The sequence below is a fragment of the Sceloporus occidentalis genome, unplaced genomic scaffold, assembly GCF_023333645.1.
Source record: "Sceloporus occidentalis isolate IW3139 unplaced genomic scaffold, rSceOcc1.0.p SCAF_16, whole genome shotgun sequence".
Classification (NCBI taxonomy): Eukaryota; Metazoa; Chordata; class Lepidosauria; order Squamata; family Phrynosomatidae; genus Sceloporus; species Sceloporus occidentalis.
Genome location: NW_028316996.1, coordinates 1,637,998 through 1,662,963, shown reverse-complemented (window position 1 = coordinate 1,662,963; position 24,966 = coordinate 1,637,998). Strand labels below are relative to the sequence as shown.

Sequence of the window (24,966 nt, the reverse complement as noted above, 5' to 3'; positions counted from 1 at the left end):
ATAATAACTACTGTAATCGATGTATGGATTGGGAGGAAACTTCAAGAAATATGTCAAAAAGGCTTGGAGAATGAGTATTATGTCTGCCATTTTATATTATTGTTATTAATATTGCTCATTTTATTATAGTGGTGTAGAGTTGGAGAATGCACAAACCTGTCATCTTCTGCCGAACAGTTATCTGGAGAGTGGAGCAGCTGGAGTTCTTGTAGCAGGACCTGCGGCACAGGAGTTAGCAGCAGACAACGTAAATGCCTTGGGTAAAGCTTGATTATATTTTTTTTTTCAAGAAGGTGTGCACATTTTGTTTAAAACATGCATTTTTCAGCCTTCTGTTGTGTTTTCATCCAGGCAAGGTCAGGAAGGAAGACATTGCAATGATCCTCAAATGCAGTACAGAATCTGTGAGAATGCCAAGTGCCCATCTGGAATGCCAGACTTCAGAGATTGGCAGTGTCAGGCTTTCAGCTTCCGATCTTCATATCATAAGCACAAGCATCGATGGCATTCTGTCATTAATGAAGGTACGGCTAATAAAGCCCACTAATGCTGTTGCAGTATGTTGATGAAACCACTGGAACTAGTACTGGTGACACTAGTACTCGCGTTAGTTTTCCTAACACGATATTACATTGTTATTATTCAAAATAGTTAACATTTAAAAAAACAAAATATATAGCATCTTTATAGATTAGTTGTGACAATGCTCACATTTTGGTGCGTCCTCTGCTGATAATGTATCTCAGCATGCAACTGTCCCTGCTCCCCTAATTGGCTGCTCATTAAGCAACTTTTGATGGCCAGTGTGCCTGATGGCCAGTTCAGGTCTACTGGATACTGACAAATGTTGGAATAGACAAGCAGCTGATGTGTAGTATACTCACTGTCACCCTTCTAAAGAATAAGACGTTATTCTTAAAACTTTTTTATTTTTTATAGCTTATCTTCTAAATTGTTAGAAAAACTAAGAAGGGTAAAAGTAGTTCATAATAATTGTGCACGTTAGCTATTAGCATCGCATTTGTGTAAATGTTTAGTCTTGCAGTGATATTTCAGAGAGGAAGAGTAAAGTACTGTTAAGTATTAAGGATTTGACTTCCAGATTTTACATGTCATATTAAACACCGTCAATAAAACTCACAGTGCTGCTTGTTATAAAACACGCACAGATTTCCAAAAATTCATTTTTCCATATTGCCATAGTAAAATATGGAAAAATCCTTACTTCTGCATCCTAGTAAAATAACTTAAACACATGGGAGAAAATATGCTTTAATGGGATTCAGTAGTTGCACACGACTATCCTGAGATGGTGGAAGGTGTTTACAACTTCAATTTAGGGGCATTTACTGTGCAATACCCGTTTATTCATGCCGTTATAGTGAAGGTGGTGGATTTCAGGCACTTTTTATGCTACCATAAGTTTATGTTCCCATGTTGGAGCATTGATAAAGAGTGGCAGGTATGCAGCTGCCAAAAAAGACGAATTTTAACCCCTTAATGACAAAGCCCGTACATGTACGGGCTCAAAATGCATTGTTTTCAATGGGTTTAAGGACCACCCATTGTCCTTAAGGGGTTAAAAGGAATTTTAAAAACACAGAGACACAGAGATTGTAGATTGTAGACTCTAGCTTGTAAACTTGTTTGAGAAGGACCTTCCTTACCTCTTGCTGGTGTAAGTCAAATTATTATGTTATATACTAAACTTGTGCATTCGGATTTGTACGAATTGCTAATTTAAAGTATTTTGGTAAATTTGGCAAATCGTACAAAGCCTCCCACGAATCCAAGGAAACAAAGGAAAAAGCTCATAATTTCTGTCCAAAATGTAAGGGTCCACATTCACTCACACTCTCTTACACTCTCTCTAAATGTTTCTCTACCTTCCCAGCCAACCACTTCCGCCAACTACTTCTGCTTTCTCATCTTCTTCCACATCTTCTTCATCTTCTATCTATCTTCATCTTTTCTTTTCCCTTCTCTATTCTATCTTCAATCCTTAATCTACTGTCTTCTTTCTTCTTCTGTATCTCTGTGGACATAACCTGGCGGCAACTTCTGTCAAAATGGCGGCACTGCGGTGACGTCCTCCAGTTGTGGAAGAGGATGTCACCACAAGCGCTGTCGTATTGCCATCAGTCCAGTAGCAGCAGTCACATAGATGAACATCAGTGTTGAGCTAGCATACATGTAACTGACTGCCCCAAACTACAAGCACTGTATTTTCTCAACTGTGTTGTAGGTTTTTGTCTTAAATTAGAGGATGTTTTACTTTAGGGAAGTGATAGGGAAGTGGAACAGCTTCCCATCAGATGTGTAGAGGCTAATAAAGTAAGTGAACTAAAACATACATGGCATAGGGCATATGGCTACCCTGAACCTAAAATGACACCACAGACGGATTAAGTTTTCTTACATTAGTAAAAATGTGCAGACTAGATGGGCAAAATGACTCTAATATGCTGTCAAATTATATACTTGTGTATATAGCCAGGGCAAGCCTGTTCTCTTCGTTTCCACTACGTATGCATGTAGAGTTGAAGCACGACTCTGTACTAGTGCTGACAGTTCGAACAGTTCACTAGTGAACCATGCCATTTCATAGGAATGTGATTGGATAGCTAACATTCTGTGTAGCCTTTATTCTATTATATTCTGTATAACATTTCACAAATTATCTTTTTTTACCTTCCCAACTTTCACTAGCACATGCTCATCAAGGCTCATTTGTGTCTGGATGACTTTAACATTTTGACGTGTCTTTAAATGATCTGTATATGTTCAAATATGACCATTTCAGCCATCTGAGCTGAAAAGGTTGCTAGAAAGTGCTAAACATGTCCTTTAACAAGGAAGTAATATTGCGAGACAGAATGTGTTTGTACATGCCAGACAAATGTGCCCATTCATGCTGGGATTCCGTATATTGGCATCAGTCTATTAAGTACATTAAACTCATAGGTTTTATATTTAGATTAATAAAACATAGACCACTCTTTACAAGTGGAAGCTCTCTAGGGTTGCCCCTTCATACTGCAAAATCAAGCTGTGCAGACCATTAGAACGCAAGTCAGTGATTCACCACTAAGTTTCCTGAAGCCTACACCAGAATAATATATACTGTGAAGAATGTGAACGTAAGTGTATAACCGCCGTAAGAGCCGTCAGCTTGGCTTCAGGGTGCAACATTACGAGTTCAATTAATCAAACATACTGTACTACCACTTGCTAAACAATACAGTAAAGCTGAAAAACATTGAATCCATGTATATTGTAAAAGTCATTATAAAACTTTAACAGCCAAACTAACTACAAAGTCAGAAGCACTTTAGCTGTATTTAATTACCAGTGCTATGGTGTTATGGTCTTAACAGCGCACAAATGTCTTGTAATCAGCATGTTGCAGCTTTCCCTACAAAACTTTAAATGTTATTCCTGGATTTAAGTATCTTTTAGAATCAAAAATTTGCTCTAGACAGACTTTTAAGATACGAGCTCTACAACATTTTGTGGGGTAAGTTGTATAACTTCTGGAATCTCATCTTGGTGGGCTGGTCAGAATTAGGGAATACAATGAAATCTATTATGTTCTCCAGCTAGAGAGCATATAAAAGCTTTGGAAAGTATTATTAAATATAACAAGAACTTATGCAATGTATCATTTCTATAACTAATGCACATATTCATTGGCATATGTTTGTGTTGGAGACACTTTATTCCCCGAGACATGCAGAAGTATACCAGCTAGTTGCTTACTTTTTCCATTCTGTTTCTTAAAGTTTTGGATTTCCAGATTTAGCATTTCAGATATTGCGGTTTTATACATTACAGAAGTAGCTAAAATATCCCCCTCCTTGGGCTTTTATGTAGATAAAAAACACTCTCAGGATCAGGTGCCAGGGAGTTTTGCCTCAGAAATGAGCTTTTTGCAATGCAGAATACAAGATTATAAAAGATTATATTATGCAGAATTCAACATTTTCTGCCACTATTTCGGTAATGTTTATTTGCTTTATTTCCATATAGAAAAGCTTTGTGCCCTTTTCTGTTCTGCACTTGGAAAAGATCATCCCATTCTTGTGGCAGAAAAAGTACTGGATGGAACGTCTTGTGGTCAAAATGGCTTGGATATTTGTGCAAATGGACAATGCCAGGTACAGTAACAAAGATGAAATATATTTAAGAAAACTACATTCAAATAGATCAAAAATATGTAAACTTAGCATCCTGTGCTCAACTAAATAACGAAAACAACAAAAAGGAAAAAACTACTCCTAAAGGCCGATCCAATGCTGATAAGCGTTTGATAATGTTCACATAAGGTAGAAAAGACCACAGCAGAACAAAAAAAAAAAAAAAAAAACCAGCTTGTCGAGTAAGTGAACATTATTAAACGCTTATCATCATTGTATTGACCTTTACGACCTCTGTAGTTTTTCCCTTTTTGTTGTTCTCGTTGATTGGTTCAGGTGTAGTCCTACTGCAGGAAACTGATGGACCCAAAGTTAATTGCTGCCGTCTGCCTATACGTCGAGACCACCGGGAACTCCCATAGTTGATTTTACACTCACCTAAACAATATTAGGCAAATGGGGACATTACCAATGCACACACGACACCCATATAATCCCTTCTAGAAAATCACAAGATCACAAGCAGGGCCCTCATAAACCCACAATAGGAACTAGGAACTGTGTATAAAAGCACCCTATGACCAGTGCAAGCTCCCTGGCAGTGTCCTTAACTTTTGTATCTGTATGTGTAACTATGCATTTGTTATGCACTTGTACAAACATTTTAATTGTAGAGTACTGAATAATATCTTGGTACTTAACGGATTAATTATAATAATAATAATAAAGAAGATTATTATCAAGGCTGAGCACTCTCACACCACAATAACAATCCAGTTTCCTTTCAGGGAGTCATCATATTCCACAGTGCTGTAAAATGGGGAAACAGGGCATACAAAAGAGAATCAAAAAGTGAGGAGGCCCGGCTCAAAGTTAGCAACTGAAAGACTGTATTTTCCTGCAGCCTAATTTTAACTTCACTTGTGGATCACAGCATGCACTAAATCAGGGGCCCCCAACCTACTCCTACACACAGACACACAGTAGCATACTTACACACACTAACATACTTAAACCGCCACACTAACACACTAACATGCTTACACACACTAACATACTAACATACTTACACACACATGGCCCTACTGCAGCTTCGGCAGCAGATCTGGTCCTGCAGCGTGCGGATGCCGTCTGTATACACACAAACAGTTTAATATGGCTAAATAAAACACGCAGACATTTATGTATTCCTCAACTCTAGATCCTTTACTATTTACAAAATAAATGTGCTAATAAATAAATGAATACAGAGTGCCGATTCCTGAGTCCACAGACTTGCATGAATGTTCCAGAGGCCCAGCTGGAAAATGTTATTTAAGCAGTATTACGTCAGATTCTGATTGCAATTAGGATAATAATAGCACATTACACTATAGCGAAGGCCTGGAAGTATGCTTGACATTCTCCCCAAAGTGAGATAATTGATTCCGTTAACCAAGCCATTAGCCCAACGTGGATTTGCTGATTAACTAAAATCCAGCAGTAAGGATGTATGTTAACCATTTAAGTAGTAGATGTCATATTGGCCTTCGAAAGGTTAAGCTATTTATTAATATAATTGTGATAGCTAACTTATAAGATGTCGTTCACAGATCTGCATTATTTTACTTTCTGATAGTTTCTATACTTTCTATAGTTTGGCCAATGTCATTGTATAGCTACCCCGTGTATAAATTACTGTATGAGTCTATTCACTAAAGCTGGAGTTTGGCAGCATGTTTGCTGAGACGTTGCAGTTTAAACTCATGAACCTCACTGTATACGATGATCAACCCAAACCAGTTTCTTCTGCAAAAATACATTGAACTGATGTTCAATTCGTGAGATAACTTTCAAGACATTTAGCCAATTTAAACCTGCATCACACAATGAGAAGCAATCCCTTCTTGAAGAGCAACCTCTTTGGTGTGTTGGCCCTTCAAGATGCATACTGAGTTAAAACTACAATCCTCCCTAAAAAGTGAGGGTGGGGAGAAGTATTACAGCATAGTGCTGCCACCTGTTGGGGCCTTGGGGTTATGTTCCAACAGGATTACAGGCACCCCTCCTAATACACCTAGAATTCTTCAGACATCCTTTTATATTTGAAATCAATATGTTTTATTGAGACTATAAAAATATATGCTTTGCCTTTTCATTTTCTTATTAAACAGAAAGTTGGTTGTGATGGAATCTTGGGGTCATTGTCAAGAGAAGATCATTGTGGTGTTTGCAATGGCAATGGAAAGTCGTGTAAAGTAATTAAAGGTGACTTCAATCATACTAGAGGCGCAGGTAAGTTATTAACCCCCCCCAGGCCCAAGAGTTTTCAGAAAATTGCTGTGTGTTGTTAGAGTATATCTATATAAAGTGTTAGGATCAGTGTGTGTATTTTATTTATAATACACACACCGACTCTTAACATTATATATATATACCATATTGGCTCGGATATAGGCCGCCCCCGTATATAGGCCGCCCCCTAAAAGTTTGGTGCTTTTTTAAAGAATTTTTTTTTAATAGACATCCTGCCACTCTGTCCCCCCCCCGAGATATGCTGCCACTCTGCCCCCCCGAGATATGCTGCCACTGCCCCCCCAAGATATGCTGCCACTGTCCCCCCCCCCGAGATATGCTGCCACTGTCCTCCTCCTCCCCCCCCCCTCGAGATATGCTGCCACTCTGCCCCCCCGGCTCTTACCAGAGCAGACTCCCGGGTGTCTTGTGGGGCCGGCGGGGGACTCAGCAGATGTGCCGGCACCGGAAGTTGTATATGCGTATTGCGTAGATGTCCCCCGCCGGCCCCGCAAGTCTGCTCTGGTAAGTCTTGGGGGCAGAGGTAAAACGCATCGTGCGGACGTTCACCGGCTGCGGCGATGCGCATAAACAACCTCCGCTGCCGGCACGTCTGCACGTCTGCACGATGTGCTTTAACAATCTCCCGGCAAGGGAGATTGTTAAAGCACATCGTGCAGACGTGCCAGCAGCGGAGGCTGTTTATGCGCATCGCCGCAGCTGGTGAACGTCCGCACGATGCGCTTAGACAACCTCCCGTGCCGGCACTCCCCCCGTGGGAAGTGCTAGCAGGGGAGGCTGTCTGAGCGTATCAGAGAGTAGGATGCAGGTCCCCTGCACCGCTGCGGGGGATCTGTATCCTAACCCTGCTGCCTGCCCGGCGCCCGGAACTGCATGTCCCAGGCGTCGGGCGCTAGACCCCGAATATAAGCCGCACCCCCACTTTAAAGACTTAAAGTGGGGGGGGAAAGTGCGGCCTATATTCGGGCCAATACGATATATATATATATATATACACCGGTATGTGTTAGAGTCAGAAAAAGTTATAATTGACATACAAAGTTGCAAAATTGCCATTGTAGATTAACACTGGAAGGATAGATGTTTCCGATGAAAAGGATTTAAAGGCTATAGATCAGGCTACTGTATGCAGACTGCTGTGCATATGTATATATACTGATCAGCCATAACATTATGACCACTGACAGTACTATAGTTTGTATAATGTGAAAAAAACATATTCAGTATGAAATTAAACATTTTCAAATTTATTTAGCCCCTTTGGGACCGAGGCTGTTTTAACACTTTTGTGGTTCTCGTGTTTAGATGTCATTTTCTCCTCATCCATTTAGTGTACCCACACAAGTTATATATTGTTTTTTTGGGACAAGAAGGGTTTTCTTCAGAGACATTTTTGATCATATTATCTAATTTCCTATAAAAAAATAATAAAATCTGTTAAAAAATTGAAAAAAAAAGCTTTTACTTTATTCTACTATTCGTCCTGAGTTTTAAAATACATAATGTTTTTATGTTTTTTTGCTTTTTTTCTGCAAGTTATTGGGCAATAAGTACAAGTAACGTTTTGCCATTCCAAAACCATTTTTTCCCCCAAATCTGGTCATTCTGTCCCATGTGCTGTTTCCGGTATCTTTTATGCTGGCTAATGCATTTTACCCAATCAAACCATATATTTTTGAAAACTAGACACCTAAAGGTATTTCAAATGCTGGTATTTTAACCCTTTCCATGCACTAAATTTAATAACCACCCTTTGTCAAACTTTGTGGTAGTAATTTATTTTGTGTTTTTTTTATCACAAAAATTGTGCTTCAGGTATGGATTTACAGCTCCTAATAGGGCTATCTTTGAAGCCGGTTAATTCATTTTACCCCATCAAACCATATATTTTTGAAAACTTAACTAAACTAAAGGCCACATTTGGGCAGTTAGTTTTTTCCCCACATTTTGGTCAGTCTGTTCCTATTTCCTATCTTTGAGCCCAGCCACTCCAATATACCCCATCAAACGATTCATTTTTTTTTTTAAATTAGACACCCCTTGGGTATTTGAAATGCTTCTACTTTAACTCTTTCCATGTCAAGATTTTTGGGAAGATACAGAGCTAATTTTAGCACTTGTTCATAATAATAAACTTTATTTTTTTATTTTATTCTTTTTGGACTTTTTTTTTTACATTTTGCTGGAACTGGATTGTTCCTCTGATGCATAATTATTTTTAAATGTTACCACTTTTTTTTCCTATTTTTTTTATTATTTTTTAAATGTTTTACTAATCACATTGTGATTAGAAAGCTGGGCTCCATTGGCTTGCATGGTTGAATGCAGTACCTGTAGTCAACCTGCAAGTGGAGCCAGAGTTCTCAAGAGGGTCTGGAGACCCTCTAGCGAACTTTTCCAACTTTGTTATTTTTTTTTTTCATCATATTTTATTATTTTTTTTATAGGAAATTAGTGTTAAAACAGCCTTGGTCCTAAAGGGTACAAAAAGTAAAAAAAAACAGCCTGGTCCTTACGGGGTTAATAAAGCTCATCATACCACACTAATTAAAGACTGGAAGAGATAGAGATAGCGGTGCCTTCCAACTAAAAATACGCACCTTTCCCTTGATTAGAAGCATATGATGCTGAATAATTGTAAATGACTTATTTACAAAATAATTCTGGATATGTTAATAAGAAAAAAAGACAAAAATTGTCATAAACACTTGATTTATTTGCAACCAGTGAATCTGATAAAGTAAATTTAGTAAATTAACTGGTGAGTTAATGGCGATGGGTATGTTGTCACTAGATGTGTTCAAACAGGCCAAAAACGAGTCAGACAGATTTTTCTGTTTGTTTTTGGCCCATTTGTTTTCAGACAACAAAGTCCATTTCTACCCGTTTAGGGCCTATTTTACATTTGGAAACCAAATTGGTTGTCCGATGGCCACATTTACATGGCGTATCGCAACTCTGCTTCTCACATCTTCTTGTTCTGCATCTACTTGTTTTCATTTCTCCTCTCTTCTATTGTGTGTGTTTTTTCTCTTCATTCTTCATCCGCATCTCCGCGCCAAACTTCCACCAAAAAGGTGGAGCTTCCGTAGACGTCCTCTGCTCCAATCGAGGGAGAGGGTGTCACCGGATGTACCTGCATTTTGGCAGAAGTTTGCCAGCAGGTCATGTCCGCTGAGATGCGGACAAAGAAAGAAGAGAGAAGAAACAAGCAATAAAAGAGATAAAAGAGTAGAGAAGATGAAGAACAAGAAGATCCAAGACACAGAAGCAGAGCTGCAGACATGAAAGCAGAAGTGTACGGCAGAGAAGGTAGGGAGACATTCAAAGAGTGTGAGAGTGAAAGAGCCTGTGGATTTTAGACAAAAATTCAAAGCTTTTGCTTGTTTATGTCCATTTAGGTTTGTTTATGTCCATTTATAGGTTTTCTGTGATTTTTGTTCCATAAAATGAAAAATAAATTATATATGGTTTAAAGAAGGTAAAGGCCAATATATTTGTCTTTGCTTTGATTAAAAAAGGAAGGGGTTTTTGGAGTGTATCAGAAAAGAAATAAAAACCTAACTAGTCATCTCTATATTAATTCATTAATACAGGATACAAAAATGTATACAGCGTTATTTATTGTGCTCTTCATCATTTATTGATTCAGGTTATGTAGAGGCATTGGTAATACCCGCTGGGGCAAGAAGAATCAAAGTTGTTGAAGAAATGCCGGCTCACAGTTATCTTGGTAAACTGATTTTATTAAACTTCTTTTTATTTAAATCTCTACCACCAACAAAACAGCAGCATTATAACAACGGATGTCATTATGAACGTCTGCTATGTGGTAGACATATAATATGTGGTAACATTTTGATTCAGTTTCACAAAATGTCGTTATATGAAATGTGAGGACAGCTCACAACAAGCTTAACCCCTTAAGGGCGCAGGCATTTTTCTCCTGAGGACTTTTTTTCTAAAAAAAAGGGCTTTTTTCTAAAACTCAACATTACTAAACACTGGCATAGCTACAGAGGTCACATTGGTCGCAGCTGCGACGGGGCCCGTGCCTCTAGAAGCCCCGGTGCAACCTCTGTGACCCCTTCTTCCTGTCTCTTCGTACCGGTTGAAAATTGTTTAGAAAGGGCCCTTCCAACCTGGACCACACCGATCCAGGTCAGAAGGTCCCTTTTTAAACTATTTTTAACTGGCACTGGGAGAGAGGAGCGTATCGGGGGTCATGTGACCCCGCAGTGAAACCCAAGGCTGCTCACATAGTGTGTGAGCAGCCAGAAAGCAAGCGGCAGGAGCGGTGAGAGGGAGGTGGGATGTATGTACATGTGTTTGTGTGTGTATATCTATATCTATATCTATATATATATATATATATATATATATGTGTAAACAAGAATGTGTACTTGTGTGTGTGTGAGAGTATGGATGTGTACTTGTATTTGAGGATGTGTATGTCAGGACCCGAGGCCAGCAGGTCCAGTAGGAGCCCAATTGCAGGGGATATCTGAGGCTGTGTCTGTACTCCGAGATGCATATTGATAGACAGGTAAGTACAGGCAAGAGAGAACAGTCTCACACCAGGCTGGTATACAAGAATAGATTGTATTGATGAAAACTGGCTGATCAGGAACAAGACTGATATATACAGTGGAATAAAGCATAAACAGGAGCACATGGCTTGGAAGGTAGGTAAGTCTGGGACTTGTTTCATTAGACAGGAATGTTGGCAAGTAGTACATAGCTCCTTGTGTAGACTGTTCCATTCATATCAGGGAAAATTGCAAAAATGTCGAGCACAACATAACATTAGATATACCACAGAACACAGGGATGGAAAAACTTTGCACACGCTGCTTTAAATTGACCTAGAGTAGCTGTAACCCATTGCACTTCAAGACACTTCTTTGTTGTCTGGGGGCTTCAGTCCTCTAATAGCAGGGCACAACCTCCTGCATTCCCTGTAACTGGACACACAATCCCATGTAACATGGAAGGAAAGAATAGGAATATCCATCAGCCAATCAGAGCACACCCTGTGACCTAAAGTTCCCCCACTCTTCCTTCTATGGGTGCAGATGGACACTGGGAGAGGATCCGGGTCTGAGTCGGATTAATCAAGAAACATAAATCCTCTGCTGGTGACCAATGATTTGAATGATACCCCCAGTATGTCTTTTGTGAGTTGCATATTAATCAATACTTTTCTTTACAGCACTTAGAGACACCGGAAAACAATCTATAAATGATGATTGGAAGATCGAGGACCCTGGAACATTCCACATGGCAGGAACTACTGTGCACTACATACGGAGAGGTCTGTGGGAAAAGATTTCTGTGAAAGGACCAACAACATCTCCTCTACATTTATTGGTAAGATGTAATAACATTACTAATAATCTAAATATTTGTATAACGTGTAGGAGGTGTAGAATTCTTGAATTAAAACTGACATTGGGTCCAACTTACATGTAAAAAAATTAATTTATTCTAGATAAAGGTTAAAACCATAGACTTTGAGGCACAATCGCTGGAAAATATTTTACAAACTAAATTAAATGTCCTTTTTGAAAAAAACATCTTGTTAGCCATTCACAGTTATCTTTAGTCCATGTGCAATGTTTAAACCCTTTAGAAACCAAAAAGGTGAGCAAGGTCTTGCATTGCTAGTCTGCTACTTGCAGTGGAATACAAAGTGCCATTTAATCACAAATACTGATGTATTAAATGTAATAGAAATATATACATAAAAAGGGCACCTAAGAGCTGCAACCATTTTCCGAGAACAGCCTCCACCAATCTCATTTGTGGATATAGGTCATTTTCTGTATGGGATGGGTCGTATTGCAATATGGATATGAAAAATAGTGTCACACCAAACAAAAACCACAAGTGCACTTCAAAGAACATGTGGCATGCATCATGAAGGTGTTTGAGGCCTCTTGTCATCCATATCCTTCCATAATATTCTGAAATTCCAACTTCTAGAAGTTGTATACCCTACATTTGGGGGATGTGATACACGTAGAACTTTCCATCAAGAGAAAGAAAATCTCAGGTTTCAACGTTCTTGAAGATGTTATTTAATAACATGTATAAGGAGTGTTTCATTTCAGTACAAATGCCATAATTTGCTTAAAGCACCAGGAGAACGAACTATACATATGTTTGAAATCAGACATTCAGAATGGGATTTTCAAACGGAGTCATATGCAGGAAACCAAGTTTTATAACGTAGGGACACTCCTAACAAAGCGAAGAAACGCTGAATTGCAATGAAGTAACCAAAATATGTAGCACACAATATAAGATACCTTTAAAGGTTAAAACATATTTGATGGGGAAAGGTAGAGAGTTTTAAATGACTCCTATTCATACCGACCTGTGGACTCTCAGCTAGGGTGAAAAGTTTTGTTAACAGGGGTTTTCCTAGAAATGACAGAGATTTACATGAGCCAAGTTTTGCTACGAATTAATAAACATAGACTGTATCCCAATAAAATGCATGCATGCACACACAATAGCCGAGGAGGGTTCATCTGAAATTGTCAGCATAGTTTCCATACATCTTGATACTGCATGTTGGAGGTTGAGCCAATATTCCATTTCCTTTCCTGGTCTCCTTTTTTTCCTATGGATTTGGGCTTAGATCCTGTTCCTGTGTATTTTGCAGGTGTTGCTATTTCATGACCGGAATTATGGGCTCCATTATGAATATACAATCCCACTCGATCCTGTTCCAGACAACCGTAGTAATGTTAAAGTGAATGAACCTTTGTACATGTGGACACATTCTGGTTGGGAAGACTGTGACGCTGTATGTGGAGGAGGTAAATCCTTAAATAGTTACATATATTACAATAATTGACATGTGGTCATATTGAATAAAAGAGAATAAAAGAATAACAAAAGATTGAGAAATGTACATTTATCGCATTTTATTTATAGAGCACAAGAAAATGATATAACATTATTACAAAACTGAAGCAAAAACAACATTAAAATAGACAATATATAATACAGACGATAACATTATCATATTTATAACTACAGGTACATAATACAGCAATTTTGTCTAGTAGGGTCTACTACCCTAAAGTTGCCTGCCATGGACCATATACACATACACACACTTGGGGTTTTGTTGTATAGAAATTTTTTTCTGTGAATCTATGCAGCACAACAATTTAAATACCGTATTTGCTCGATTATAAGACAAGGTTTTTTTCAGATCAAATGCTCTGAAAAATACCCCTCATCTTATAATCGGGGTCGTCTTATAATCAGACCTCAAATAGGTCCTCCTGTCTCCCCCCGCCCGCCCCACTTACCTGTACTTCAGAGTCCCCGGTGTGTAGCTGGGGCAGCGTGTAGATGTCTACGCGATTCGCGTAGGCAACTTCCGCTGCAGCAGGAAGGAGGTGTGGCTAGCAGCGGGGGTTGTCTGCGTCCATCGCGCAGACCTTCCCCGGCTGTCATAGATCAGAGTTCCCCGCACCGGTGTTAAATGGAGGGCATAAGGCATTTCTGGAGGCATAGTGCTCTGTGAAATGCCTTTTAAACCCCTTAATGCCACTCTGCCTCCAGAAATGCCTTTTTAACCCTCTATATGCCACTCTGCCTCCTGAATGCCTTAAACCTCCCTATATGCAACTCTTCCCCATAATATGCCTTTTAACCCTCTAAATGCCAGAGTGGCATATAGGGGTATAAGGCATTTCTGGAGGCAGAGTGGCACATAGGGGTTCAAAAGGCATATCATGGGGCACAGTGGCATATAGGGTTAAAAGGCATATCATGGGGCACAGTGGCATTTAGAGGGTTAAAAGGCATATAATGGGGCACAGTGGCATATAGGGGGTATAAGGCATTTCTGGGGCAGATGTGCATAACTGGGGGGCAGGTTGGAAAATAGAAGGAAATAAAACCAAAATATTTTTCTCAATCATAGCTGTTATTAAAAAAAATAGTTTAGATGAATTAACATTTACTGGTAAAACTTTTTTCCTATAGGGTCGTCTTATATTCAGGCTTTTTCTTTTTTTCCTAAATTAATATTCAGATTTGGGGGGTCGTCTTATAATCAGGGTCATCTTATAATCGAGCAAATACGGTAAATAAAAACTAGTATTGTAGGTTAGAAAGGTTTATTAATGTTTAATTTTTATTATTGCCATGTAGAATAAAAAAGTATGTCTCTGGGCCACTTTTTTGCATTGTTTGTTAATGTGCATGTCTCATTACATTCATTATCTATTTCCTAATTAGGAGAAAGGAAAACAACAGTGTCTTGTACAAAAATTCTGAATAAAAATTTAACTATAGTGGACAATAAACATTGTAAGGACCTGACAAGGCCGGAACCACAGATCAGAAAATGCAACGAACAGCCTTGTCAAACAAGGTAAAAATATGTTCCCAGTACAGATTCCTTAAATTAATGGCCTGTGTTACATTTGTATGCAGACACACCTGCTAGCATAAAAACACTATGTGTGGCAGTAATTTTTTGTAAGTAATGTTTTGTAAGCAGGGAACCTCCACCAAAAAATCACAAATTATGCCAAAGTCTAATTGTAATTTGATTAGCTCTAAAAATCATTCTGTCTTGTGTTGGAAGCCGAGTGTCATTGAGGATTAATTAAAAAACTAAAATAAATACAAACATGCATATTATTTGAAGACGATTGCCAGAATTTTGGATACAATATGTTATGCAGCTTTTACAATCAAGTACTACTTGATTCGCCGGAGGGACCAGGGCTCCAGTGATTTTGGTGTAGGATGCAGGTGTTCCATTGAGTTCCCACTGTAAAATGAAAGAGAAGCCACCTCCCTCCAGATGTTCTTCAGTAGTATGCTTCATTGATGGGAAGGATGTGTTTTTTTCAGGGCCCTGCTTAATGCACTTTGGCAGAGCCGGACACAAGTAAAATGTCCATTTTTTCCCCACTGCACTTTTATTTATGATTCCTAATGGTTTCAATGTAGATATATATTAATTGAGAGTTATTCATATCCTACAGGGAGCCACTTGGGAAGTTCTGTGCAACAGAAACACAAATTAACCACAAAGAAAAAAAAATCAACATATTTCTGGCAAGGGTGATTGTGTTTTCAAGCTCAGTAAAACAAAATTGGCCCAAATCCCCAAAAAATGTAGAAAGCAATTTCTCTATGTGGAAACATGATTACTTTGATGGCCATTTGACTCCCCAGCATTGTGGACATTTGTTTTTCACTGGCAGTTTTTTTCATTGAAAATATGAGCTTTCTAATGTAATTTTCAAGGAAGCATTTTTTCACTTTTTGCCCAGGCAAGTTCGCACTAATTAAGTAACAACACCCCTTCAGAATACAAAGTTTATTTTTTAGCACCTATCCTATTTACTTAATTAGATATATTTGTTAAATGTTTAACATGTGGTGTAATTGGCTTCTCTAGATGGATGATGACAGAGTGGACACCATGTTCTAAAACATGCGGCAAAGGAACTCAGACTAGACAGACAGCATGTACACAACAGCTGAGAAACGGGACACTGATAACGGCTCGTGAACGAGACTGCCCTGGATATAAACCTGCTTCTTTCCAGCGTTGTGAGGGCCAGGACTGTATGACAGTGTGGGAGGCCGGAGTGTGGTCTGAGGTGTAGTAACACACATGTGCATGAGATGTAGTTTAAATGCAATTAATGCATTGTCTTTCATTATATGTATATTGTGTATTCCAAATTATATTAACCACAGTGATCAGAAGGCCGGAGTGTGGTCTCAGTTGTAGTAGCACACGCGCATGATGTAGATTAAATGCAATGAATGTATTGTCATTAATTATAAATAGTTTATGATGTATCTCTTAGTATTGATGTATTGTACATATTGGATGTACATGGTTGGTTTTTGGACACCTCCTGCACTGACAAGTTATTGGTGGAATGATTCTCACTGTTCCTTTGGTTAAGTTGCTCTATAATATACCTGATGGACATGAGGCAGATGAGGTCATGAGACATCCTGGCCACCATCTTCCCTGCTAAGGGCTGGGTTATGACATCATATTCCAGCACTCAAAGTTTTAAATGCGTGGGAGGGAAACATCTTAACTAGATACATTTTTTGTTTACAAAGAATGTTTAAGCTATCACAGAACCTAATATAGTTAATATTAAGTTAATTATTGTATTTATTTTTTTAATTAGTGTAAATAATATAGAAAAAGCTATACATTTCAACAAGTGGCATCTAAAAAATTGTTTACAGATGCTGGCATTTTTATATCCAAGTACAGTCAGCAATTCTCAGTAATAATATTGGCCTTGCTTTTTCAGTGCTCATTGAAATGCGGAAAGGGTGTACGTCATCGCACTGTGAGGTGCACAAATCCTCGCAAGAAGTGTCTTTTGTCTACAAGACCCAAAGAAATGGAAGACTGTGAAGATTATTCTAAATGCTACATATGGAGGACAGGAGACTGGTCTAAGGTACACCTGTAAAAATGTAATCTTAACAAACCTGACTCTTTGAACCAAGAGGTTTGCAGCAGAATATGAGCCACAGAAGTAAACATAAGTCTGAACCATGTATTTATTTTGCCATAGGAATAACACAGATTTTAAACCCACAGTATTCAAGAAGACATAGACCTAGTGTCAGGGAATGACGGAAAAATAGTAGGCATAGAACAAATATAAAAAAATACAAGATATGGATGATATATAGATATGCAGCATGTATATCTATAAATAAAAACTACAATTATATGCATAATTTAAATCAAGAAACGTGTATATCAATTAAAGGCTCACAAAGAACATGCCTTTGGTGAGCTTAATATCACTGGGTATGAGGGCTGAAAGATGGAGCACAGTCAAGTATAATATCAAGAGATCAACCTTGTTCTGTTGGGTAGCTTGAGGAATTTTAAATAGTGATGGAGATATTAGATATTATGGACAGAGATGCGGGAATCACCAAACGCTCAGTTTTGGAGATGTTTAACTTAAGGTAGAAGAATGCCTTCCGGAATACGATTTCACAGAGACAATGAGGTGAGTTGGAAAAGAAGCAAGAAGTCAGCAGAGGAAAGGTAAATTAGTGTCTGGTCAGTATAGAGGTTCTACTGTAATATAAAAGAAGAGATTAGGTGTCTTAGTAAAGGGCCCCAGAACTGAGGCCTGGGCACATCAACAGAGGATGAATAACTTCCTTTCTTCCTGACAAATTATGGTTTTCATAATAACTGTTATTGGCATCATCTGGCTGCAACCATTAGCAAGTCAATGTAATATAGTCTCTCTATTGCTCGTCTTTTTTCAATTTAGAAAAATTTTGAATTTTGAAGGTCATGCAAAAATAAAAGTGTTTATTTTTTACATGATTCCTAAAACCAATTAAAATATAAAACTTTTTGGGGATCTTGGGAAAAATATTGTTGGAATATAATATGTACCATTCATCTAGCTGTATTTAGATCAGGTACATTACTAGGTTTCAAAAAGACCAGGTGCTAGACTGTGCATTGCATAGGATAATGTAGTGTGACAAAGCCCATTAATTACGGGGACTTTGCCCCAGAAATCAGGCCTGACATTGTTTGTTATAACCGCTTAATGTCAACTGAAAGAGGAAACAGAGCACAGCTCCAGCAGCCGCATCAGTCTCTCTAGCTCCCCAGTGACCCTCTTAGAGATCAAGTTGCATCCATCACAGCTTTGTCGCAGCTTTTCCCCCCCAGCACTGACCTGGCTATAAAGAATACATGCATTTAGAATACACATACATGTGTCTAGGCCTACTATATAGCCTGTAGAGTTGAGGAAGCATCTCTACATTATGTCACCTTACAAAGACAGCAGGCCAGTAACAAGACCTGCAGCACTGCGATTGATATTTTTGGGCACACTGCACACGTCGGCTTCTGGTCCCAATATGTTTTGTTCAGAACAGGGACAAACCCTGCATTGTATATTTGAAAAACACATTAGTCTTAAATAAGCTAAATAGTTTCTACTATCATGGTGAAAATTACAGGCCTCTCTCATCTTTTTAAGTGGGAGAACTTGCACAATTGGTGGCTGACTAAATACTTTTTTGCCCTACTGTATATTGGCGGTGTGTATATGTAAGTGTAAGGTTTCAGTTGTGTGTGAATGTATGCTTAAGTGCATGGTGTTAGAGTAGCAATGTGTATGTACAGTGTGTATAAGTGTATGGTGTTAGAGGGGATATGTGAATGTATGCGTAAGTGTTTAATGTAAGTGTGTGGTGTTCGAGTGTCTGTGTATGTTGTAAGATTGTGTATGCACGTATGTGTAAAGTGTTAGTGGGTATGTGTATATGTATGTATGTTTATGGTGCACCATAATCATCACCCTATATCATTGCCCCCAAACAGCCTGCCTAATACTTACACATCCATGCTCCCACACAAAAACGCCTACACAAGTACACATACACATATATGTTAACACACACAAATACATAAATTCTCATTCTAACTCATTCTTACCCTCCCATTCACTAGGTCACTCCCTCCCTCTGGCACTCCCTTACCTCCCTGGCAGCTTTCTCTCTGGTGCTTGCACACTGTGCAATCAGTCTCTCTTTTACCACGGGGTCACGTCTGCATACACCGCAGTAGGGGTCATTTTATGTTAAATCTAAATAAAAAAAATCTCCTGCAGCCAGGGCCCGAGCCACACTTAGATAGCCTGCCTCAAGACAGGCCCCAGGGGATGGAGCCAGGTATCCTGGTAGGCCAGTCTGGCCCTGCCTGCCACATTCCAATTATTTTCATGTAACCCCTGAAACACTAAACCTAAACTGAACTTCATTCCGTTGTTAAAAGAAGCAGAGAAAATGCTTTAGGTGTAGAAGAATGCCTATGTGTCTGCCTCTGTTCCTGCTGCTCATGTTCTACACACTCGGAGGAGTGAAAAAACACAAGAGAATGCAAAAATCATCAGGACATCTAGTAGTGTTTATAGTTATCCGCGTACATCTGACTTCCCTGAAATGACTGCGTAAAACCAAGCACAGCCAAAAAGAAACAGAGGAATGCTGCATTTGCTTTCTCCGTTAGAACTAAAAAATGATTTTAAAAGGTTATATAAATTTATATGTTTTAAGGAGCATTTTAGAATGATTATACCGTAATATGTAATTTCAATTGATTTTCAACACCGTGTATTCTGCTGGAAATCCTATTTTTTGTCATTATTACAACGAAGGCTATTGTGGTAAATATTATTCATATTGCCAGTAAGACAAATGGAAAATAGTAAACAGAGTATTTGTTTCATGGATTAATGAGAAGCCACTAATTGAATTGTTGTGCGCTGAATCCCTCCCACATTATAAAAAAAAGTTATTCAGTCGCAATAAATGTTTTCATAGTTTGAAAACTAGTTAATATTCACTATTTTCCTAATTTGCCTCTTAATTAAGGAATTCTACTTTTCCCTCCTGTCCATCTGGAGTTAGCTCTGACACTTTGCTCTGTTACTGGCCTTAAAATTTTCACTACTTCCAATATGTATGTTTGGCAGCGAACAAAATGAATAAATATGAGTAATATCTCCATATGCCAAGTGTAGGATTGGTTTGTTAAAAAACACAGAAATGTCCTTTTGCATTTTATATACAAACTGTAAAAGCAGGTCATTATTAACACATTTTCTCTGTCTGTGCATTTGTTGAAATGTAGAATTACTCAGTTGGCAAGGGAGTTTTATATGCTGTACGCTAAAATTAATGTTGTTTTTGTCAGTAACATGCAACTTGACTTAATGCCTAAGTTATTTTATAGTACCTCACACACATGTTCCAAAGTAAATCTGTGCTGGTTAATTTAATATTAGAGCCATTTGTGAGGTGTTATTGATTAGGTAAGATGCATTCTTCACACTGGTCACTCTGTAGCCGTATTTAACTTTTTAAATCAGTTAAGAAACAGACATTACAAATCAGGGAGTATTTTGTACATTCATCTGTGACTACCAACGCCTACATTTGAGGGTTCGTTATTCTTATTCTATAATGGTGATTATTTACAAAAGCCATATACAGTATATGTATTATGTGTATACAGTCGGAGCAGTGGTATCAACTTCCTGTTCTTGGGATTTATATGATTATTCTTCTCCAGTGGTTTAAGTTATTCATTACTAGAATTGTTCATATGAATTTTAATGATTTTTGTCAGTTCGTATAAATCTCCGAAAGAGGAGGGACCCCCAACTAAACTAATGAAAACAAAGCAAATTTTTTGTTTAAAACACTCTCTCTGAATGTATCCCTACCTTCTCTGCCAGCCCCTTCCATGTCCCTGTCTCTTTGCCGCACAGCTCCGCTTCTTCTCTTGCATTTTATTGTACTTCTGTCTTCTTTCTTTTTTTTTCTTCATGTGCTGCTCCAAAAAGGCCTCCCAGTGAACTTCTGCAAAAAGGCAGGGCATCCAGGCATACCTTCTCAACCAGATTGAGGAATGCACCAAACACCTCTAGTGGCAGTGGTTTAAATTGTACGAAAGAATTAATAAGACAATTATAGTAATGATACTTAATGTAAAGCCATGTTCACCACCACTGATCACACAAAAGGGCAGAGCCTCCAGGTAAAACCTCTCTCCCCCTTTTGTAGAAGTAACTGGGAGGCCAGAATATTCTGTATTCTGTCTTCTTTCTTTTTCCACTTCTCCCTGCTATCTCTCTCTCTCTCTGTTAACCTGGCCTCTGGTCTCGTTCTCCTCGAGTTCAACCGCATTTTTGTGGCCTCCTGGAGTACTTCCTCAAAAGGGCAGAGCCACGATGCACCTCCGCGTTGACAGCCTCGCCCTATTACTCCAATCAGTGGAAAGGATGTGCGTAAAGGCTCTCCACTTTTTCAGAAGCACTCTGGGAGCTCTGGATAACACAGGAGACATAGAGGAGAAGCACACTAAGAAAGAAGAATACCAACAATTTTAATTTCCAAATAGAAAAAGCCCTCTGCTTTTCATATGACCTGATCAGACAACTAAATCAGTTGACCGAAATTGAATGGACCAAAAATTAAACAAAAAATCTGCCTGAATCATCTTTGGTCCATTTGCACAAGTCAAGTCCATAATGCAAATAAAGTATTTTCTATGCAAGCACGTACTGTTAAGGATACTATGTACCCCAAGCAAAACTTGCCTATTCAATTCAATAGAATAATGCAGTTTATGTCTAGACTGGCACATTATCGTACTGGTACCGTCCTTCTGGTTTTAATACTGATTTGCTACTTTCTACTGGAAGTAGAGCTGGACTGCGCAGCCAGTTTCAGTCATGAGGGAACCTCCACATTGGAGCTTGGCAGGAGAATACAGGAGATACTGAGTCATTGGGGAAGCTATATATTTAACTTTAAAAGTAAACAATATTTTCAATCTACATTATAGCATGTAATAAAAAGATAATAAATCTAGACATTGTAACAGTTGATGCATCTTAGTAGATCTTTTTCAAGGAGATGGTTGTGTTTTTATGTATGTGTAGGTTGTCATCTTGGTTTCATACTAACATAAACAGAGAATTCCCCTTATACAATGTTTTGGTAAATATGTAAGTGAGTTGATTCCTAACAAGAACAAGATAAGATTCTAATTTATTGATGTCACTAAACTGAGGGCAATTGAGGATACTCGGTAATGCACAGTCTATGCTTTTGTAAGGGGTTATTGAAAACTAGTATAAAAGAATGACCATTTAGAAAATGTCTAAAGAAACAGTGTGTCCCATCTTTTTAGATAATGAAGAAGTAAACACTAGGTTTACTGTACATGCAAACATAAACTATTTTAAATATTGATCAGTCTGGTGAATGCTGTGGGTTACAGAGTAATAAAAAAATAATAATTTAGCCCATATGTATTTTCATGGAACTTTTGGAAAATAGATCTTTATAGCATTTTGGATAGAAGTTGACTAAAATGATTTGGCAGTCTATTTAAGACTGTCTGGTGTTTTATGCAAACCTAACTCTTAACATGTATAGTGCATTAAATCTAATTTATTTATAGTACTCCGCATCTCAGGTATCAAATAAAATGTTTTTTTATTGCACTTAGTGTTCGGTGACTTGTGGAAAAGGAATGCAATCAAGAGTAATTCAATGCATGCACAAGATTACTGGAAGACATGGAAATGAATGCTTTTCATCTGAGAAACCAGCAGCATATCGACCATGTCATCTACAGGCTTGCAATGAGAAAATAAATGTTAATACAATTACTTCACCTCGACTTGGTAAGCACACAAGAAAATTACCTGATAAATACTTGGAATGTTTCTTTTTTTACTGTATCTTAGTATCCTTAGTTTGTATGTCTAGACGGCGAAGAACGTTTATGAAGTGATTTGTAACTTTTGGACAGCAGCGCGTAATCTAAGATTATTCAGCAAGCATTCATGCCATGCAAATATTTTTCCTGTGGGTACAGACTTGGAGCTTTCAGTGTTGGGAGTTGAATGCTTAATGAGCGTTCTTTCTAGGGCCGTTATCTCCGAATTAAGATAAACAATAATCCACCCTTATGCATATTGGGTAGATAGATGATTGTCTTCATAGAAACATAGAATTTGACAGCCGATAAGAAGCATTTGGCCCATCTAGTCTGCCTTTTTTCCTGTTGTAAAAACTCAAACCTTAATCAGTCCTTAGTCTCATCTAAGATTCAGGATATATTTAAATGTTTACATTTCCTTGCTGTATTAACAATTTCCATTTTGTTCCTCCGCATATCTACTAACTTCTCAACAAAGTAAACCTTTCTTACATTGCGTTTAAGGCTTTGACCGTTTTAGATTATGACGTCTTGTTTTAACATTTGAAATGTATATATTATGTTATCCACAACAGTGGCTATAACAGCAATACAACATACCTACTAGCCGAACTCCCCATAAACTGTGACTTAAGTATAAGCACATAAGCACATAAGCACATAGTAATGCCACCCTAAATTGTGAATTAAGAGTAAGGCATGACAATCTCACCCTAGAGGGTGAGTTAAGAAGTAAAGATTTAATATTTCACTTAAACTGTGGATTAAGTAAGTGTGTAATAATGTCAGCCTGAACTGTGAACTGAGTCTATAAGTGTAATAATATCTCACAAAACTGGGAGTTAAGTTTAAAGCTATGAATTTAATAATGTCATCAGTGACTGATTCCTCAAAAAGGAATTTGGATGTTCACACAGGAGACTGTTGTTAGCATATATGTTCATATAAATATGTTTCTGGCTATATATAAATGATTGGTAATACTTTTTTCACAACAGCTTTCTGATTGGTGCAGTATCATAGAACGTGACAGCAGATGTCCATTTAGGCTGCACAATTTGTTTCTGATGTAAAGACTCAAACCCCAATCAGTCCTTGGTCCCATAGTCAGGATAGCTTTATGTCTATCCCCTGCATGTTTAGTTTCCCTCACTGTACTTCTAATAATGGGAATCTGTTCCAGTTATCTACTACCCCCTCTTTTTTCCAAACTATAGATAGTAATATCCCTTAGTCCTCCCTGATATTTTTTATCTTGCAAACCATTTACCATTTGGTTGCACCCCTAAAACCTCTCCAGTATGTCAATATCCTTCTGAAGATGGAATATGCAGAACTCTACACAATACTCTTGGTGAGGTCTCACTAGAGATCAGTAAAGTGACAAAGCCATGTCTTGCTACTGATGCTTCTCACTATACGACCCATCACCCTGCTTGCTTTTCAGATGCTTTATTGCATTCCCTACTTACCATTAACTCCTCAGAAATAATTACTCCCAAGTCCCTCTCTTCTGTTGTCACTGACAGAACAGTGTGCCCAAGTGCATTATTTTACATTTATCAACATTGAACTGCAGCTGCCATACTATTTTTCTTATTTACTTCAATCATTTGCCATTTGGCTTCTTCCACCAGGAATTTCTACTGTGTTACAGACCATTGTATCATCTGTAAACAAAGGCATACCTTTTATTATTACATTTATTATTATTACTTTTTGTAATATTGCTAATAAATATATTAAAAAATCTGGGTTCCAATACTGACCCTGAGGTACCCCACTGGTAATAATGCCTTCCTCTCAATATACACAATTAACTCCAACTTTCTCTCTCCTGTAGTCCAAACATTGCCTTATCCACACATCCAAAGCCAAACACTGCAATTTATTTATAAGTATTCTATGAAGGAGAGTGTCAAATGGCTTACTGAAAACTTGATCCTCCCTGGTCTATTATTTTAGTTACCCTGTCAAAAAAAACATGCCGTTTCTGATCTTGCAAACCATTTAAATCCAGATATTTAACTAGTTAAATCCAACTGTAACTACAATGTAACACCTTTTGCAACTGGACCATGGTTTCCATTAATTCCCAACTACTGACATAAGATTTGCTAGTCTGTAGGTGGCCCATTATCTCCCCTGCTACCATTTTTGTGAAGTGGTACTACAATTGCCAACTTGCTGTCTTTTGGAACCACTCCTGTCAATAGCGACTGGTTA

At 38.1% G+C, this 24,966-nt stretch overlaps 1 protein-coding gene across 1 annotated transcript in view; it reads left to right on the top strand.

The window, feature by feature from the left end:
• The window catches only part of LOC149302932 (A disintegrin and metalloproteinase with thrombospondin motifs 19-like), a 104,285-nt gene that overhangs the window by 77,381 nt on the left and 1,938 nt on the right, over positions 1–24,966 (top strand). Inside the window, exons 13-23 of the mRNA XM_089481711.1 lie at positions 130–260; positions 352–524; positions 4,030–4,157; positions 6,290–6,410; positions 10,084–10,164; positions 11,644–11,801; positions 13,102–13,258; positions 14,697–14,832; positions 15,874–16,078; positions 16,760–16,912; positions 22,525–22,702. Coding sequence (XP_089337837.1) covers positions 130–260; positions 352–524; positions 4,030–4,157; positions 6,290–6,410; positions 10,084–10,164; positions 11,644–11,801; positions 13,102–13,258; positions 14,697–14,832; positions 15,874–16,078; positions 16,760–16,912; positions 22,525–22,702 — 1,621 coding nt within the window. The remainder of the gene's footprint in view (positions 1–129; positions 261–351; positions 525–4,029; positions 4,158–6,289; positions 6,411–10,083; positions 10,165–11,643; positions 11,802–13,101; positions 13,259–14,696; positions 14,833–15,873; positions 16,079–16,759; positions 16,913–22,524; positions 22,703–24,966) is intronic.